General features: G+C 46.1%; 1 protein-coding gene across 2 annotated transcripts in view; it reads right to left on the bottom strand.

Annotated features, from left to right (window-relative positions):
• Window positions 1-3,280: 3,280 nt before the first annotated feature.
• GLT1D1 (glycosyltransferase 1 domain containing 1) overlaps window positions 3,281-21,275 on the bottom strand; it is a 110,169-nt gene continuing 92,174 nt past the window's right edge. For both annotated transcript variants that reach the window (XM_065904840.1, XM_065904841.1), the window contains one exon: window positions 3,281-3,442. In XM_065904840.1, coding sequence (XP_065760912.1) covers window positions 3,281-3,442 — 162 coding nt within the window. The remainder of the gene's footprint in view (window positions 3,443-21,275) is intronic.

Here is a 21,275-nt window from a genome sequence, read left to right as displayed (position 1 = left end):
TTGCCTGCCAATGCAGGGGACACAGGTTCGATCCCTGCCCTGGAAAGATTCCACATTCTGCAGGGCAACTCAGCCCATGCACTGCAACTATTGAGTCTGTGCTCTAGAGCCTGGAAGCCACAGCTACTGAAGTATGCCCCAGAGTCTGTACTCCGCAGTAAGAGAAGCCATCACAATGAGAAGCCCACACTCTGCAACTAGGGAAAAGCCCGTGCAGCAACAGCCAAAAATAAATAAAGAAATGAAATTACTTTTAAAAATTAAATTAAATTAAAATTAAAAGCTGAAGCTGGGGAGCTGCTGCTCTTACTACCTGGTGAGGACTGGCTTTGGCTGGGGAGGACTTCCTGTGTGTCATTCCCACATCAGGCTCCTGACTCTTCAAGAGGAGACCGGGTCAGAAAAGGGAAGAGAGGTGGGAAGGTGGGGTATGGGAGATGCATGTGAAAGGAGGAGGGGAGAGAGGTGGGAGGAGGAAGAGGACAAGAGCTGGCTCTCTCCATCTCCTAACAGGCTGCAATTAACGAACTGCAAGGTCAAGCACCAGGAAACGTCTAGGGAAGAGTTTATGCAGCTGTGCCAAGTATAGTTACTGAAGATGACACAGAAATGTAACGGACACTTGGAGCCACGTGCCGGCTGAGAGTACAAAGGATTTCCAAACCCCATCCCCAACTGATAATGTGTGTGAGTGTGTTGGTCACTCTGTCGTGCTCCTCTGTCCACAGCATTCCTCAGGCAAGAACACTAGAGTGAGTGGCCATTGCCTTCTCAGGGGATCTTTCTGACCCAGAGATCGAACCCAGGTCTCCTGCATTGTAGGCGGACTCTTTAGCATCCGAGCCACAGTGAGGGAAGCCATCAGAACAGAGACCAGCTAGCGGCACATTCCAGTCTGCGGGGTGCTCAAGGCACCGTGTGGACCACCCATTCCCATCTGCATGGAGAGCCTGCACAGTCTGCCTTTGGAAACCTGAAGATACCTGATGAACCTTTCAGATCAAAACAAAGCTATCCTATTAAACTTCATTGCAAAAAAAACTGTGGGGAAGGGGTGCGGAGGACTCTTCTGGCAGAAGCGGTGAGCGCCAGCCAGCTCATCACACCACTTGCAAGTCAGGTAGGAGCAGTGCCTCTTTCCTAAAGAACACCGTGCTGCGTTAAATGCAATTTCCCTCTGCGTGTGAAGGTTACAGTATCTCAATTCTATCTGGAAATTGACTCGTTGAGTCATCCAAACCTGTTCATCAGCAAATTGGAAACTATATGCAAAATGTTTAAACATAAAGTTAACGGAGTATGAAACTGAGAGCAGCTAGAACATTTACAGAAAAGCATTCTTTTTACGTCTATACTTTGGTATTAAAATAGCAATTGCATCTTAAACCCCTCTTAATGAGATGCGTCAGTGGCCTAATATCTGCTTTTAAAGTGCAGGAACTGGAGGGTGGGGTGGGTCTGGTTCTGCCGAACCAGGCTCACAAAAGGAACACACAGGGACTCTTGCTGGACAGCGGACGGTGACACTTTATTCATTTTAAAACATGCCCTTCCCCAAAGGGCATGAGGCATGTGTGTATGTTTCTATAAAGAGATGGATGAACAACAACGCTGAGGTTCAGTGGAGCCAAGCACATACAATATCCTTCAACCAGGATGAGAGCAGAGACTCCCAATGACCAGTATTTGATCAACAGCAGCATCCCTGGTCAGTGCCCAGGACAACACTTGGCCTTTTCTTAGGTTGGCATCACTGATTCCAGACTCAGATGGATCTGTCCACTAGGGGTTTGGACTCTGTTTCTCCCTTCCTCTCTTCTCTATGGCCATAGGGGAGCCCCAACTCTTGTGACCCTCAGATGCCACCAATAAAAAAGGAGGAGGATGGTGATGGGTATTGTTAGAGAATCCTGGGCATAAGGTGCAGGTTTACCAGATAACTGCCTTTGGGAAGGTACTCTGTTGTGAGATTGAGGCATAGAATTAAACTGGAAATGACATGGGACAGAATCTATAAATATGCTGTTCTCATCTCCATGTCAACAGCACCAGACTTTAACGTGTTCAGTCAGAGCCTTCCTCTTTTAGGTTTGGCTGTTTATTAAATAGGATGGTTGGAAAGAAAAAAGCCCAAGATGTTGTGAAGTTTGAAGCAAAGATGTCATGGGTCTTCCTGCCCCCTCCAGGGTCTGCGGGCAGCAGAACAAGCCCTAAGGAAACACTTCCTTGGATGGACTCAGATCTGGCTTCATCTCCTCCTTTGGATCCTGTGGCTTCCAACTTTACACAAGAAATGGAGTGTGTCACTCCCAGTCATCATGGAATGTCCACTGGAAAGAGGGGGTTTCAGGATCCAACAGAGGCAAATGCCGCCACCAAGGAAAAGAAGCACTGGGTTTGGGGGTGCCCCTGGTCTGGTCAGAGTGTCCTTACAGTGATGGCGACACTTGGTTAAACTCGCCCCGTGCTGGATGAGGTCACTGGGACCCACGTGCCGGTCCTGAGATGGGCTGGAGGCTGGTGACTTCATCTCCACTCACTGCTGGGTCTCTGAGGCTGAGCCCATGATGCTGAACCCAGAGTCAGTCCCAGCATCTTGCAGGCCATGGGTGATGTGGCCTTAGTGCCAACTGATTTTCCACCCCAATTTGACCCAGAGGTAGGTGGAGCCTAGAGGGTGGGGGAGTGGGGGTGGTGCTGCCTGCTTGTCTAAAGAGGTCCGGGCTATCTTACAGTTACGACTGATTACACACAGCCCTGCTTCTGGTGTTCAGGGAAGCAAACCTGCAGAGCCTGGGGGCGCAGCCAGACATCTGTCAACCCCAGATTGGCTGCAGGGTCTGTAGCATGTCAAAAATTGCTGCCAGGACCCCTCTCAGCCGACGTGTCTGATGTTTGCTTTTGCTCCTTGAGCAGGCAGGGATGGGCTACAGGTCATCAGAAGACAGGAGAGCGATGTCTACCCTGTGAGGGCTTACAAAATAAGTCCTTGTTGTCCCTAGGAACGTCCTAAAGCAGCTACTCCAACTCTCTCCCTGACTCCCCTTAAAACCAGTGGCCCTGCCCCCACCCCAGTGAGGACTGCATCTCCATGAGGTATGATCCGGAAGCACATCTGGGATGTTACTTGGAAGCACAGAGAGGTTTTGGATGAATTGTCTTATGACTGATAAATCTACGACTCCAGTGAACCAGGCTTGGTTTGTACCGGCCTGGCCCCCTGCTCTGTCCAAGGGTATCTGCCCACGGCTGAGCGTCTCACAGCATCAGACAGGTACTCTTAGTCCCCACTGTTTCTCTCCAGTGTCCTGACCAGCTGCCTGTAGGTCTGTCTCTCCTCCTGCCACGAATGATACTTTCTCACGTACTCCCTTCCGTTGGCCACGATTTTTTTTTCTAATGCCGGATCGCTCACCAGTCTCTTTGCCAGATGAACAAACTCCTGCAAAGAAGGAGGTGGAGGAGAAAGAGAAGTAAGTAATTGGTGAAACGGGGGATGCAAACACATCTGAAAGCCCAGGTCGGCCTTTGCTCCTGGTCCCTCTTGCCCACCTCCCTTATTCTGGAAAAAAAATAGCCCTTCAGAGGGATGCAAGTTAGTGCAAACATTGGGACTGAGTAAGAAATTACATACACAAACCACACACACATACACACACACACACACACACACACACACACGCTAGGGCGAACATCGTAGAAAAATACTGGAGTCGTCAATTATGCTTCCTCCATCTTTCTTTTCTCGATTACCCAAACTTGCTGTTTCTTATAGTAACTGAGTCCTTACAGTGACTCTTAGATCCACAATTTCTCCCCTCCTTTGTACTCAGCTGGGAGATGAAGTCAGGTCTTACTCCAGGATCTGAGCTCCTAGACTGTAGACAATAGTACCTCCGCCCAGTTTTGTTTTGTTTTGTTTTTTCATTATATTCCTTCATCTTTCCTGGGCACAGAGCATGTCTTCAAATCATGGACATCATCTGACGGAGTGGAAAAGGTCAGGCTTCTACTGGTCCAGATCTGGGAGCAAATCCTCTTTGAAACACATAATTTAGCTATGCAGCTTTGGGCAAGCTAGTTAACCTCTCTGAGTCCCACGCTGATCATCCCCCAAGGGGCAGTGGGCACTTGACGGATAAGCCCTGCCCTGCCCCTGACTCCAGAGGGGAGAGGGGATTTAACCAGCCTCAATTTTCTAGACTTTGCTTCTGGTGCTCGGCTTCAGAGCGAGGAAGTCTACATGGCTCTATGCTTACCCATACTTTTTGTAGACACTGATGCAATGAAAAAGTGGACACCTCCTTTAATAATTAAGAATAATTTTTTTTTTGTTTGGAGTTCACTGTGAGCAGGTGGGATCTTAGTTCCCTGACCAGGAATCAAACCTGCACTCCCTGGATTCAAAGCACAGAGTCTTAACCAGTGGACTGCCAGAGAAGTCCCCAAGTGCACGCTTACTTGCTCAGTTGTGTCTGACTCTTTGCAACCCCATGGACTGTAGTCCACCAGGCTCCTCTGTCCATGTCCAGGCAAGAATACTGAAGTGGGTTGCCATTCCCTTCTCCAGGGGATCTTCCCAACCCAGGATTGAACCCAGGTCTTCTGCCTTGCAGGCAGATTCTTTACCACCTGAGCGACCAAAGAAGCCCAAAATAAAGTAAGACTGCCAGAGAAATCCCAAAGTGGCCACTTTTTAATAAGGATTTAAAGGGTTTAAGGGTTAAGAGGTTAATTAAAACCCTTCATAACTGGAAAGAATTAGAATTGTTTTGATTGCTAAAGAGTATTGAGAGAGAGGAAGGGAATATGCATTATTTATTATGTTCGCACATAAGTCAAAGCAGTGCTCATAAGTCAGGAGGCCTGCATTTAAATTTACACCCTACCATTTTCTGGTTGGGTTGGTTGTTTTTTTGATACTGAGATGCATGAGCTATTTGTATATTTTGGAGAATAATCCCTTGTCAGTTAAAGAAAGTGAAAGTGAAACCAACTCTTTGCAACCCCATGGACTGTAACCCACCAGATTCCTCCATCCATGGGATTTTCCAGGCAAGGATACTGGAATGGGTTGCCATTTCCTTCTCCAGGAGATCTTCCCAACCCAGGGATTGAACCTGGGTCTCCCACATTGTAGGCAGACACTTTACCATCTGAGCCATCAGTTAACTTGCTTGCAAATATTTTCCCCCATTCAGAGAGTTGTCTTTTCATCTTATGCTTCCTTTGCTGTGCAAAAGTCTTTAAGTTTAATTTGGTCCCATTTGTTTAATTTTTTTTAAAATTTTCGTTACTCTAGGAGGTGGGTCAAAAAAAGATCTTGCTGTGATTTATGTCCAAGAGGAGATGGATAAAGAAGATGTGGTACATATACACAATGGAATATTCCTCAGCCCTAAAAAGGAACAAAACGGTGCCATTTGCAGAGATGTGGATGGACCCAGAGGCTATCATACAGAATGAAGTAAGTCAGAAAGAGAAAAACAAGTATCATATAATATAATGTGTATGTGGAATCTAGAAAAATTATACAGATGAACCTATCTGCAAAGCAGGAATAAAGTCACAGATGTTCAGGACAAATGTATGGATACCAAGTGGGGGAAGAAGGGTGGGATGAATTGGGAGATTGGGATTGACATATATACCATATGTGGTTAAAATAGGTAACTAATGAGAACCTACTGTATACCCAGGGAACCGTGCATGGTGCTCTGTGGTGACCTCAATGGGAAGGAAATCCAAAAAAGAGGCAATGTGTGTAAACACACAGCTGATTCCCTTCGCCGTTCAGCAGAAACTAACACAACAGCACAGAGCAACTCTACTCCGATACAAATGGATGAAAGAAATCACAGAAATGATGCTGGATGCCTTTTGTAACCTGAGCCTCAGCTTCTTCATCTTTAAAATAGGAATAATAACAGGACCCAGGGCTTCCCAGGGCGCTCAGTGGTAAAGAATCTGCCTGCCAATGCAGGAGATGTGGGTTCAATCCCTGGGTCCGGGAGATCCCCTGGAGAATGGAAAGACTCCAGTATTCTTGCCTGGAGACTCCCATGGACAGAGGAGCCTGGCAGAACTATGATCCATGGGATGGTAAAAAGTTGGACACGACTTAGCAACTAAACAACTAAAACAAACAATACCTGCTTTGTAGCATGTTGAGAGGATTTAATGAGTTAATACAAAGAATTCAGGGCAGAGCCTAGCACAGACTTAGCTATCATTATTATTATGATTCACCAACTTGTGTAAATTCCAATAAAACAATAGAGATTAATACACAATGCTTTGCTGTTTGCAAGGAACATCCACGTACTCTCAAAATTATTGTTAATTAAACGTTGGATGATTTTTATAGCTAGCAATATAAATAGCAATATTTACAATAGAGTAGAATTATGTTTTTAAGCAGTATGCATACACTTTATGGTAAATTGGTGTTCTTTTTATAATAAAAATATAACATATTTATTCTCATCTCACAGGATAACAACATCCTTATTAAAGTTATTCTAGAGGCTTATAGCTTTGGTACATTATTTTAAGATGCTGCTCGTATCTTTGATTTACCTGATACAGAGACTTTGGCTAAAACTCAACCCCCCTGCTTATGATTTCTATAGAATCTATGACCGTTTTACAACAGAGTTCTGAATGATAGAGTTTCTAGGAATAGGATGTGATAAAGCACACTGTTTATTCCTCTCTGCATGTGAGACTGAACAACAACAAAAAAAAAACCACAGACTGAAATAAAGCAAGAGAGAGTCGGGTGAGGAGTGAGAAACATCTTCGCCACTGGCATAGAATCCTGGACTCTGGCTGAAAGAAAAGAAAGAAGAAAATCGCACTCTGGAATGTTGAGAGTCACTCTCTGAGGCCCTGAAATTATTTTCTTCTGGGCTGAAACAGCTCCCCCATGACAACTAAGGCAATATTCTGAACACACTCGTGCGGACAATGAGAAAAGTATGTTGACACACTCTGTCATTCACTCTGTGCAAGACGGCGGCCACGGCCCTTCCATCCCTTTCATGAATGTCTCGTTGTAATAGGACCTGCCCAGTCCTCCCATAAAGTGGGGAGGAGGTCTATTTCCCCATCTCCTGAATCTAGGCTGGTCCTGGAATTTGCTTTGACTAACAGACTAGTTCTGTTGTCTGACTTGCAAGCAAAGCTTCAAAAGGCCCTACAGCTCCCAACCTTGCCATCATGGGACCCTGAGGTCACCCCACAAAGAAGCCTGGGATAGCCTCCTGAAGACAAAAGACCACTTCAACAGAGATGCCTGGCTACCATCTGCATCACAACCAGTCACTCATCCAGTGGACCAAAGAACTATGCTATAAGAGCTGTAGCAAAACTTCCAGGGTCTTCCCTGGTAGTCCAGGGGTTAGGAGTCTGCCTGCCAATGCAGGGGACACAGGTTCGATCCCTGGTGCGGGAGGATCCCACATGCAGGGGAGCAACTAAGGCCATGAGCCACAACTACTGAGCCCTCTTGGCCAGCGCCTGCACTCTGCAACAAGAGAAGCTGTCACAGGTGAGGAGCCCAGGCACCACAACTAGAGAGGTGACCTTGTTGGCCACAACCTGAGAAAGCCCAAGGGCAGCAACAAAGACTCAGTGCAGTCAACAGTAAATAAATAAAAATTTTCCAAAAAATTCCAGGAAACAAGTATAAATGCCAATGTATCATCATCCCAACCAAAGCCCCATAGCTTCTATATACCTGTCACCTGCAGAACTCGCCAGAACACGCACCATCTGACTGCCAAATCCTGGTTAGGAAGGGGAGTGTTCATCACTCATGCAATGATCTAGTCTTGAAAATTATTCATGATAATAAGTTATGAGGCATTAAAGGGTGCAAAGAGAAGAAGAACTAAAGAGCCTCTTGATGAAAGAGAAAGAGAAGAGTGAAAACACTGGCTTAAAACTCAACATTCAAAAAACTAAGATTGTGGCATCCAGTCCCATCACTTCATGGCAAATAGATGAGGAAACAATGGAAAGTGACAGACTTTATTTCCCTGGGCTCCAAAATCACTGCAGATGGTGATTGCAGCCATGAAATTAAAAGACGCTTACTCCTTGGAAGAAAAGCTATGACCAATCTAGACAGCATATTAAAAAGAGAAATTACTTTGCCGATGAAGGTTCATCTTGTCAAAGCTATAGGTTTTCTAGTAGCCATGTATGGATGTGAGAGTTGAACTATAAAGAAAGCTGAGCGCCAAAGAACTGATGCTTTTGAACTGTGGTGTTGGAGAAGACTCTTGAGAGTCCCTTGGACTGCAAGGCGACCAAACTAGTCCATCCTAAAGGAAATTAGTCCTGAATATTTATTGGAAGGACTGATGCTGAAGCTGAAATTCCAATACTTTGGCCACCTGATGAAAAGAACTGACTCATTGGAAAAGACCCTGATGCTGGGAAGGACTGAAGCAGGAGGAGAAGGGGACAACAGAGGATGAGATGGTTGGATGGCATCACCTACTCGATGGACATGAGTTTGGGCAAGCTCCAGGAGTTGGTGATGGACAGGGAAGCCTGGCATGCTGCAGTCCATTGGGTCACAGAGTCGGACACGACTGAGCAACTGAACTGTAACTGTAACACTAAAACAAGTAAAAGAAAATAGAAATCAAGTATCAGGATACCACATCTTAAAATCAGAGTTGGAAACTCAGGTGCCTGCCTCCTGGGCCCTGGCAGGGAAGTCAAACCCCAGCTGCCTGGGTGAATAGAGGCCTCTGCTTGTCTCCACATTTCCTATGATCTTCAAGAGAAGTCAAAATTCTGAGTATTTACGTAAAAGTACTCCATGTTAAATATCAACAGCTAAATCAAAATCTTAAGTATACGGCAAAACTAAACAAAACATGTTTGCAGACTAGATCCACCCCAAGACCAGCAGTGTGCAAACTCTGGCATAGGTTATAAGTTTCAAAAGTTCTTTAAAAAAATCATGCAAATGAGTAGAGTTTTGCTTTCATAATTATTCAATTAGTTGTTGACCATTTTCAGAGTTTTCTTCCTTTCTGAGTGGTGGAAAAACTTCTCACTGAGAAATAGGTCAGAGAGAGGACAACAGATACTGTATGTTAAAAGTTACAAGTAGAATATAAAAAAATAAAACGAAGGAATGAATATAACAAAACAGACTCACAGAGACCAAACCAGTGGTAACCAGAGAGGAGAGGTAAATAGGGAGAGGTGAGATAGGGGTATGGAATTAACAGGTACAAGCTGTTACAAAATAAACAAGCTGCAAGGATATATTGCACAGCACGGGAAATAGAGCCAATATTTTATAGTAATTTTAAATAGAATATAATGTGTAAAAATAATGAATCACTACATTGTACACTTGAGACTAATGTAATATTTTAAATCAACTATATTTCAATTAAAAAAATTTTTTTTTTCCTCACTGAATCCTTTCAACCTGCCTTGTTGCCTCAGGGCAACAGATCCAGGGCATGAGAAGCTGTCCATTTCACAGGATGGATAGTTAGACCTCTGTTGGGAGCCTTCACGTAACCATGTCAGCTGAAAGCCAGGGGGCAGAGGAAAACCCCTCAACAGGAAACAAGTTACCCACGCGGGAGAGAACACGAGAGCTGGCAGGCTGAACATGGGATGGTTTTAAAGAACATTGCATTCTGGCAACCTTCTGTGAGTGATACATCCTAATTCTTACTGGAAGAGCGAAAGTCAATCACATAAAAACTCTACATTTCAGGCTCAGGGTGTATGTTCAATTAAACAGTCCCAAAACTGCTTCCGCAGATGCTTTGAGTACAACAAATCACTGATGGGAGAAACTGACAAGGAGCTTTCTGAAAACTGACAGATATGTTGTCATTAAGACTGTGGTTTTCCCCGGGGCTTTCTCTTGCATGGAATCCTGCAGTTAATTAAGGTTTTGTCTGTACCTCTGGTTCTCAAACTTTGCTGTAAGATTCTGACTGGATAGGTTGGGGGTGGGGGTCCAGAAATGTTGTCTTAGTCTGTTTGAGCAGAGACATCACTTTGCCGACAAAGGTCCATCCAGTCAAAGCTATGGTTTTTCCAGTAGTCATGTATGGATCTGAGAGTTGGACCATAAAAAAGGCTGAGTGCCAAAGAATTGATGCTTTTGAACTGTGGTGCTCAAGAAGACTCTTGAGAGTCCTTTGAACTGCAAGGAAATCAAACCAGTTCAAACTAAAGGAAATGAACCCTGAATATTCGTTGGAGGGACTGATGCTGAAGCTCCAATACTTTGGCCACCTGATGCAAAGAGCTGACCCACTGGAAAAGAACCTGATGCTGGGAAAGGCTGAGGGCAGGAGAAGGGGGCAACAGAGGTTGAGATGTTTGGATGGCATCATGGACTCAATGAACAGGAGTTTGAGAAAACTCTGGGACACAGTAAAGGACAGGGAAGCCTGGCATGCTGCAGTCCATGGGGTCTCAAAGAATGGGACATGATTGAACAACAACAACAATAGGATACTAGAGGCTGGGGTGGGGACCTCATAAACAGCAAACATTTACTTCGCACAGTTCTGGAGGCTGAAAGGATCTGTTTCTTGATTCATAGATGGTTGTTTTCTCCCTATAATCTCCTGTGGCAGAAGGAATCAGAGATCTTTGTGGGGTCCTTTTTAAAAAATTGGTTAATTTTTGGCTGCGATGGGTCTTCATTGCTGCACGCAGGCTTTCTCTAGTTGCATCGAGCAGGGCTATTCTTTGCTGCAGTGTGACAGCTTCTCCTTGAGGTGGCTTTTCCTGTTGCCAAGCACAGGCTGTAGGCACATGCGCTTCAGGAGTTGCAGCTTGTGGGATCTAGAGAGCAAGGGCTCAGTGGTTGCAGCACATGGGCCCAGCTGCCCCTCGGCATGTGGAATCTTCCCAGAGCAGGGACTGAACCTGTGTCCCCTGCATTGGCAGGCAGATTCTTAACCACTGGACCACCAGGGAAGTCCATGTACGGTCGTTTTTATTAGGGCTCTAACTCCACTCATGAGGACCCCACCTTCACGTCCTAATGGACTATTGGAGGCCCTGCCTCCTAACACCATCATAGGAGAGGTTAGAATTTCAACATCTGGATTTGGGTGTGAGTACGTGGAGGCACAAACATTTGGTCCATAATACACGTGTATTTTCTAATAGTTCTCCCCCCATCCCAGGTGATTCTGGCCTAAGATGGACCACTGTGCCTAACTTATTTTACACAAGTTTTTAGGCCACAGAATATATGGATCTTATTGGAAACTGCCAGCAGTGAGAATCCCACTTCAAGATCCATATAGAAAAGTCTATTCTTCTTATGTGCAACACCATTCATTGGTCTAGTGTTAAGCTCTAGCTAAATGCCACATTTCGCAATGATGGGCATGTAAACATGGCCACAAAATACTCCCAACTATCTGCATATATTAGCTATTCTCTCTCCTCCTGCCATTAAGTAAAGTGAGGGCCACTCATAAGAACATACAAATAGTCTTGGAATCACTCAGCATAAACCTCCAGCCTGTGTGCATGCTAAGTAGCTTCAGTCGTGTCCAACTCTTTTCAACTCCACGGACTGTAGCCTGCCAGGCTCCTCTGTCCATGGGATTCTACAGGAAAGAATACTGGAGTGGGTTGCCATGCCCTCCTCCAGGGGATCTTCCTGACCCAGGAATCAAACTCGCATCTCTTATTTCTCCTGCATTGGCAGGCAGGTTCTTTACCACTAGCACCACCTGGGAAGCCCAAACCTCCAGCTTACTTTTTTTTCACTGAAGTGTAGCTAATTTACAATCTTGCATTCATTTCTGGTATACAACAAAGTGATTCAGTTATACATATATACACATATTCTTTTTGATATACTTTTCCATTGTGGCTTATTACAAGACACAGAATCTAGTTCCCTGTGTCATACAGCAAGACTTTATTGTTTATCTACTTTAGATATAGTCCTGTGGATCTGTTAATCCCAAACTCCTAATTTACCCCACCCTTTCCCCTTTGGTAACCATAAATTTGTTTCCTATGTCTGTGAGTCTATTTCTGTTTCATAAAGAAGTTCATCTGAAAAAAAAAAAAAAAAAAAAAAGAAGTTCATCTGTGCCATATTTTAGATTCCACATATAAGCAATATCACATGGTATTTGTCTTGGTCTGACTTACTTTTCATTTATTATGACGATCTCTAGGTCCATCCATGTTGCTGCAAGTGGCACTGTTTCATTCTTTTTTATGGCTGGGTAGTATTCCATTGTATATATGTACCCACAGCTTCTTCATCCATTCATCTGTTGACGGACACGTGTGGTTTTTATGTCCTGACTATTGTGAATACTGCTGCTATGAATGTTGGGGTACAGTATCTTTTCAAATACATGAGTGCCATGGACCACTTGGTGAGAAAGTGAACCGCCTTTAGATTCTCTTCTGTGCCTGGTTGCTGCTAAGTCGCTTCAGTCGTGTCTGACTCTGTGCGACCCCATAGACGGCAGCCCACCAGGCTCTGCCGTCCCAGGGACTCTCCAGGCAAGAACACTGGAGTGGGTTGCCATTTCTTTTTCCAGTGCATGAAAGTGAAAAGTGAAAGTGAAGTCCCTCCGTTGGGTCCGACACTTAGCGTCCCCATGGACCGCAGCCCACCAGGCTCCTCTATCCATGCGATTTTCCAGGCAAGAGTACTGGAGCGGGGTGCCATTTCCTTCTCTGGTGCCTGGTTGAGTCAGGCAGAAAACCTCAGTGAGGTGCCAGCCTGTTCTCTAATTTCTCAACAATGACTCCTGATGTCTGTGGCCAAAAGCCTTCCATGGGGGCCAGAGTCAGGCAGAATTTGACAATGACAACAGCCGACATTGATCATGTTTCAGCGTTCAGGATTTTGGGTTACGTGCATGTGTGCCCAGTTGCTTCAGTCGTATCCAACTCTTTGAGACCCCATGGACTGTAGCCTGTCAGGCTCCTCTGTCTATGGGGATTCTCCAGGCAAGAATACTGGAGTGGGTTGCCATGCCCTCCTCCAGGGATCTTCCTGGCCCGGGGATTGAATCCTTGTCTCCTGCGCCTAATGCATTGAAGGCAATTTCTTTACCCGTGAAGGCAATTTCTGAGCTACCCGTGAAGCCCAATAAGATGCTTAAGTACCCTTTTATTAGCATATACCCTCCAGTAGGTCTAAGACAGAGCCCCGTAAACAACACGATGAAACTTCTGACTCAAACTATGAATAGTCCCACCCAGTAGGACAAACAAAGCCACGAATGATTTCACATCAGCTCAGATACGAGTTTGCTGCCAAGGGAGTTTTGGCACCCAATTGACTAAAAGTAAAATTGTTTTTTCAAGCCTTTTTAGGATTTTGGAATTACAGAAAAAGGGCACCAACTCTGTGCTATGACTACAACTCCTTTCAGAGAAACATGGGGGCACAGAGAGGTCCAGGAACCTGTCCGAGGTTACACAGCAGGAAGTATCAGAAACGGGAATTAACCTCGGGCTGTGCAGAGGTGAAGCAGCCCCAGAGCCAAGGCTGCTTCACAGCAGGATGGAGTAAGTCCACAAAGCTACTGCGCGGATCTACAGGACTTGGGACCTACTGATGAAGCTAAAGGCAAGGATGGTGGACATTCTCTCTCTCTCTTGCCTCCCAGATTCCTCGCAGAGCATCAGCTCCAATATACGAGCTGGCACAACATTGCCCGTGCTATGCTGGCAGCTCGGGAGGCAGGGAAGAGGAGGATGGCAGAAAGGGAGGGGAAGTAAATGAGGCGCGGCTTTGGAGAGAAGAGGTGGACTCAGGAGATGGTTCTGGTGGACACGTTACCAGCAGTCGAACGTCAGAGGGAAAGAGCAAAACCCAGAAGAAATGTGCAAGTAAGTCTGCAATTAAGTCATCCTGGTCATGCTTTGGGGAGATGCCGTGAGCATGACATTGACAGTGTCACCCAAGGATCACTGCCTTCAGCGAGGACGTGGAAAGAACCACCTAAAAAGGGACACCTTGAAGTCCAGGCAGAACTCCGCGGCCAAGGCTGTCATCGGCTACTTTTCAAAAAAAACAGGGAAAGACAGCAGTTCAGTCATACCTGGACAGCATGTGGCGTAGGGCTACATCACACTTAAATAACCAAAGGTGGTTACCAGAAAGAGGATCCCTTTAATGCCCTGGTCTAAGTACATCTCCCACTAGTTACTGGGCACCCATCTGTGCCAGGACCATCACGAGGGGGCTGCATGAAAAAGCCAGCATGACTGCCACTCTGGCAGGCATCCAGTCTGGGGTGGGGGTGAGGGAGTGACGCTGTGGACAATAAAAGCAAGTGCGCATGTATGACCTGTGCAGAGGGTTATGGAGGAAAAACACAGGGTGGGGGGATAGAGAATATGGGGTGGGGAATGGGGTGATAGATCAGGGGCCACCAAAAGCCTCTTGAGAAAGAGACAGTGAAGGTGAAGGGGAAAGATGCTCCTGGGGGCCTGGATGTGGGTGGAACCAGGCAGGAGAAAGGGGCAGGGAGATCAGAGCAGGGGAATGAGGGGGCTGATGGGGGCCCGGGGAACTGAGATGGGAGCTGCATTTTCTCTGCACCCACGGGAAGTCACCCAGGGCTTTTCTACTGGAATGGATGGACAGGATCCGCGTTTTTTTCTTAATTTCTTTTCTTAAAGATTTATCTTATATTTTGGCCATGGTAGGTCTTCATTGCTGAACACTGGCTTTCTCTAGTTGCAGCAAGAGGGGGCTATTTAGTTGTGGTACGCAGGCTTCTCATTGCGGTGGCTTCTCTCGTTGCGGAGCACAGACTCTAGGTGTGCTGGCTTCAGTAGTTGTGGCACATGGGTTTAGTTGCTCTGCGGCATGTAGGATCTTCCCAGACCAGGGATGGAACTTATGTTCCCTGCATTGGAAGGCGGATTCTTAACCACTGGACCACCTGTAAAGTCCCAAGATCTGCATTGTATAAAGGTCCCTTTGGCGGTGAAGAGAAGAGTGCATGGGTGGAATGGTGGAGGCTGTTATAACCATCCAGACAAGACCCAGTCATGCCTCTGAAGAGTCCCGGTTGAGCAGTACTCTGGGGACAGAGCCCCCGAGAGACAGACAGAAGCAGCGCACAGATCCAGAGCCCAGAACGGACGTGTGGGGCTCCTGGTGTGCAAGGCCTCGCTTGCGGCAAGAGCAGAAGCCCCTGGGAAGTGGGCTTGAGTTGGCTGCCAGGGCCCCCCTTCCTTCTCCTATAGCATCACCCCTCATGGCTGCAGTCCCCAAAGATCCTAAACAGGCCACCTGCCTGAATTCTACAAGTGCTAAGAAGTCACTGGCACCTCTTTGCTCTGAACTCCAGGATCAACTTCAGAGGCACCTATAAGGCTGATTGCTAGAGCAAGCTGTGCACTGCATTTGCTGTCCTGACATCTAGTCACTAGAAGAGTCCACCAGGCCCCTGGTAAGAGGAACTCACAGAGTCATGGGCAGGGAATTGGCTGGCAGCTCTGGGGACATTGGGCTTCCCTCATAGCTCAGTTGGTAAAGAATCCACCTGTAAAGCAGGAGATCCTGGCTTGATTACTGGGTGGGGAAGATCTGCTGGAGAAAGGATAGGCTACCCACTCCACTATTCTTGGGCTTCCCTTGTGGCTCAGCTGGTAAAGAATCCGACTGTGGAAGACTTAGGTTCGATCTCTGGGTTGGGAAGCTCCCCTGGAGAAGAGAAAGGCTACCCACTCCAGGATTCTGGCCTAGAGAATTTCATGGTCTGTATAGTCCATGAGGTCACAAAGAGTTGAACACAACTGAGCGACTTTCACTTCACTTAGTGGGGACAGAGGGTCCCTTTGGTGTGGTCAGGCCAGGTCACGAAGGCCACTCTCCTAATTGCAATCCCCCTAATTACAATGACTTTAAAAAAAAAATACTTATTTATTTGGCTGTGCTAGGTCTTAGTTGCAGCACACTGGATCTTTAGTTCTGACATGCAAACTCTGAGCTGCAGCATGTGGGATCTAGTTCCCTGACCAGGGATCAAACCCCTATATTGGGAGCCTATCCCAATATATATCCTATATATATGGAGTCTTAGCCACTGGACCACCAGAGAAGTCCCCAGTTACTTGTTTTTTCAAAAAAAAATATCAAATTCTATTGCATGTCACATAGATTGCAAAACATTTATTCCTCTTAAAGCACACTGAATGGGTATTTTTTACACAAGGACACATATTCTACACCATGGTGACTAGGGATGGCAAAGCTTTGAAATTGAATATATTCATATTTAATGAAGTATCTAAAACCTCTCACTTTCAAAAAACAAAAAAACCCCAAACTATAATATGCTTGTTCACAAGCAGAGTGGACCTGCACAGCGGGTGGGTCCCAGAAGCACGTATGAAGCCTGTGAGAAGCAGGCCACCAGCAGAGGTCAGGCCGGAAGGTCAAGTCCGAGATGCTTTCTCCTGCCCTGGAAAGGTGAGTGAAGACTCACCTTTTTTGTTTGTTTGTTTGTTTGGGTTTTTTTTTGGAAAAAAAACAAAAACAAAACCAAGAACTGTCCTGTCTTCCTCCTATTTTACGGGAATGTCAGACTTTGCCTGCTGGTCTGAAGCGCAAACCCCTGGACCAGAGCCAGGAAGGGCCCTGAGCTCCATCCCTGGTCCGCTGCCGGCCGGGCCGGGCCTTTCCTGAGCAGTGAGCCCCACCTGCTGGCTCTGCGCTCGTCTTCACCTGGCCAAGTCGCTCCGTGCAGCCCCGCTCAGTGCTGTGCCCACCCGGGGCATCCCGTGCCACCTGTGTCTTTCTGATCGCACACACCAGCCACAGGTGGAGAAGTCAAGGAGGACGGGGACGTAGAAAGACGTCCGCTCTCCCCAGGGACTTGGACAAAATCGTGAGCAGAATCCTTTTAGAGGACGGTCTTATGGAAAAGTGTCCCTTCTGTCCCCAAATGAGAGAAGGGGAGGGAGGGGGAGAGAGAGAGATGGAGAGCAAGACAGAGACAGAAAGAGAGAAATGGACAGGTGTCAGGGAGACCGAGACACAGATAGAGGGAGAGAGAAACAGAAGCAAAGTCAGAAACAGCGATAAAGGAGAGACAGAGAGACACAGATCCAGAGACGGAGAGACACACAGACAGAAGAGGGGGTCAGAGAGGCAGAGACAGAGACGAAGGGAGAGACAAGGACATACAGAGACAGAGAAAGGAGAGATGGGGGAGGGAAAGACAAAGAGAGACGTGGAGACAGACAAGGAGAGACAGAGACGGGGGAGAGGTGGCCGCAGGAGGAATCTTGTGCAAAGGCTCTCAGGACCGGCTGAGCAGACTCTGCCATCAGGCTGCGGGTTCGAGTCCCCGCCCCACCGCCTCCAGCTGAACTTATAAGGCAAACAACTTCCCCTCTCTGGGTGCATCATGGTAACGCCTGTGTGGCGTGCTCGTGATAAATAATAAGAGAAACGGGCAAAGTCCCTCCAAGGGCACCCAGCACACAGGGGAGGTCAGGCAGGGACCACCTGCCCCATTACTCACTCCCTCTCCTGAGAGGAGTCCCACCAGGCCCACAGCCCCACCACCCACTCTGTGCTCTGGAAGTGTGGCCAGTGCAGCCGAGGAACCGCATTTTTAATTATTCACTTGAGTGGACTTACATTTAAATGTTAAAACTGGTGCTCCAGTCAGGTATTGCAAAGCTTTTCAACAGCCTGCATACGTGCATCTACTTTCCCAACTGCAAATGGTATGGAGTCTCAATGCAAACCAAGTAGTTCAATCCAAATTTAATCTCCAGATGGAGTTGAACTGGTGTGTAAAATACACACAAGATTTCAGTGACTTTAAAAAAAAAAGAATGTAAAGATCTCATTAAACATGATTCAAACCGGGCTTCCCTAGTGGTTGAGTGGTTGGGAGTCCACTGGTCAATGCAGGGACACGGGGTTGATCTCCGGTCCAGGAAGATCCCACATGGTGCAGAGCAACTGAGCCTGTGCGCCACAACTACTGAAGTCCACATGCGTAGAGCCGGTGCTCTGCAACACGAGAAGCCACTGCAATGAGAAGCCTGCTCACTGCAACAAAGAGAAGCCCCTGTTCACTGAAACTAGAGAAAGTCCAGATGCAACAACGAAGAACCAGAGCGACCACAAATAAATCTTTAAAAAAAAATATTTATATTGATTACATGTTAAGAGGATGCAAGTTTGTTCTTTGCAACCCTGTGGACTGTAATCCACCAGGCTCCTCCGTCCATGGGATTCTCCAGGCAAGAATACTGGAGTGGGTTGCCATTTCCTTCTCCAGGGGATCTTCCTGACCCAGGGATCAAATCCATGTCTCCCACATTGCAGGCAGATGCTTTAACCTCTGAGCCACCAGGGAAGCCCTACAAGTTTGGCTAGATGGAGCTAAATAAAACACATTGTATTATTGATATGAATTTCATATCAATAGATCAACAGATCTTTTCATCTGTTTCTTTTTATTTTCTTTGAACATGACTATTAGAAAATTGTAACTCCCACACGTGGTTGGACTCACCCTGGTCAAATACCAGCCATGCACCTGATCCCAGATTTTCAAGCAGACAGTCCTTACCTGCATCATTTGGTTCAGGTTCAAACCTGTCATCTCAGCATAATTATCAATAGCACCCCCTGTGAGACTTCACTGGTAGTCCAGTGATTAAGCCTCTGCACTTCCAATACAGGGGACATGGGTTTAATCCCTGGTCAGGGAAATAAGATCCCACATGCTGCAAAGTTTGGCCAAAAGACTAAACACAATTAATAATAACATCACTTTCACTCTCAAAGGTATCCTGGTTTTGCACAATGAACAATATGGTCACCCTAAAGGGCAAATCCATATAAATAAATGTTGTATTGACTTGCAATTTAGTTCACCCATAGTTTGCCCTAGGCTTTGATTATATGGACCACAACAAACTCTGGAAAATTTTTTAAAAGATGGGAATACCAGACCACCTGACCTGCCTCTTGAGAAATCTGTATGCAGGTCAGGAAGCAACAGTTAGGTGGACATGGAACAACAGACTGGTTCCAAATCAGGAAAGGAGTACTTCAAGGCTGTATATTGTCATCCTGCTTATTTAACTTACATGCAGAGTACATCATGAGAAACGCTGGGCTGGAAGAAGCACAAGTTGGAATCAAGATTGCTGGGAGAAATATCAATAACCTCAGATATGCAGATGACACCACCCTTATAGCAGAAAGCAAGGAAGAACTAAAGAGCCTCTTAATGAAAGTGAAAAGAGGAAAGTGAAAAAGTTGGCTTAAAACTCAACATTAAGAAAACTAAGATCATGGCATCTGGTCCCATCACTTCATGGCAAATAGATGGGGAAACAGTGACAGACTTATTTTTGGGGGGCTCCAAAATCACTGCAAATGGTGAGTGCAGCCATGAAATTAAAAGACGCTTGCTCCTTGGAAGAAAAGCTATGACCAACCTATACAGCATATTAAAAAGCAGAGACATTACTTTGCCAACAAAGTTTCATCTTGCAAAGCTATGGTTTTTCCAGTAGTCATGTATGGATTAGAGTTGGACTATAAAGAAATCTTAGTGCTAAAGAATTGATGCTTTTGAACTGTGGTACTGAAGAAGACTCTTGAGAGTCCTTGGACTGCAAGGAGATCAAACCAGTCAATCCTAAAGGAAATCAGTCCTGAATATTCATTGGAAGGACTGATGCTGAAGCTGAAACTCCAATACTGTGGCCATCTGATGTGAAGAACCGACTCATTTGAAAAGACCCTGATGAAAGACTGAGGCAGGAGGAAAAGGGGACAACAGAGGATGAGATGGTTGGATGGCATCACCGACTCAGTGGACATGAGATTGAGTAAACTGCTGGAGCTGGCGATGGACAGGGTGGCCTGGCGTGCTGCAGTCTGTGGGGTCACAGAGTCGGACACGACTGGGTGACTGAACTGAACTGAACTGTTTGCCCTGAGTTTCCTTTGGGCTTCAGTGAAAATCCTATCAACACTGAACAGTCATCTGTGATTTTACATTTTGAAGAACTGGTTGGGGGCTTATACATTATACGTTAGTGCTAAGTTCAATCAGTCGTGTCTGACTCTTTTCGACCCCGTGGGCTCTAGCCCTCCAGGCTCCTCTGTCCATGGGATTTTTCTAGGCAAGAATACTGTTGGAGTGGGTTGCCATGCCCTCCTCCAGCGGATCTTCCCAACCCAGGGATTGAACCACATCTCTTACGTCTCCTACATTGGCAGGCGGGTTCTTTACCACCAGCGCCGCTTATTTAATATCCAAGAATCCTAAATGTTTGACTAAAAAGTTAAAATTCTGCTTTACAAATATCATATATTGACGCACATATATGGAATCTATAAAGACGGTACTAATGAACTATTCACAGGGCAGCAATGGAGACGCAGACATAGAGAACAGGCTTGTGGACAAGGTGGGGGAGAGGAAGGAGAGGGTGAGATGAATGGAGAGAATAGCACAGAAGCATATACATGAACACATGAAAAATAGCTAGCCAATGGAAATTTGCCGTATGACTCAGGGAACTCAAACCGGGGCTCTGTAACAACCGAGAGGGGTGGGAAATAGTGGAAGGTGGGAGGCAGGTTCAAGAGCGAGGGGACACCTGTGACTAATATGTACACCTGGGTACACATGTACACCTGTGGCTAATTCATGCTGATATATGATAGATATCAAACCAATACTGTAAAGCAATCATCAATCAAAACAGGTAAATAGAATTAAAAAGTTAAAAACTTGTTTTGAATAAAAAGAGAAATGATATTCTGCATGACGCTGGCCAGATCTCACAAGGAGAACGTCTCGCTGTATTGAGCCTAATTCCAGTGCTTAAGTCTAAGAGCTCAGAAGACTATATATTTCCCAGGGGGCAGCCAGTGACATCACCCAGGGGTCAGCACCATGAATACGATTTAACTCTGTATCCACACAGCTCTCCTCTGTGACCAAGGACGGAATTCAACCCCACATGCTTTCTGCTGTTCCCCAAAGACCAGCATCATCATCTCCATCTTATGGATCAAGGGATGAGCCCAGGAAGAAGAAATGTGTCCAGCGTCACTCATATTTCGAGCAGAAAACAAGTTTCAAACACAGCCTGAAGGAGGCTGCCATGTCTCCGACATGCTTCACTTCTTCCAAACCTGAAACTTTTGATTGACTATCAAAGTTTGAAAATCAAACAGTCTTAGTAAAAGTGTATGGTGAACACAAAGAAGAGAGGCC

The sequence above is a fragment of the Muntiacus reevesi genome, chromosome 13 (assembly GCF_963930625.1).
Source record: "Muntiacus reevesi chromosome 13, mMunRee1.1, whole genome shotgun sequence".
In the NCBI taxonomy this organism is placed as follows: Eukaryota; Metazoa; Chordata; class Mammalia; order Artiodactyla; family Cervidae; genus Muntiacus; species Muntiacus reevesi.
Note: the sequence above shows the minus strand (reverse complement) of the source record. Positions and strands in the feature narration are given on the sequence as shown.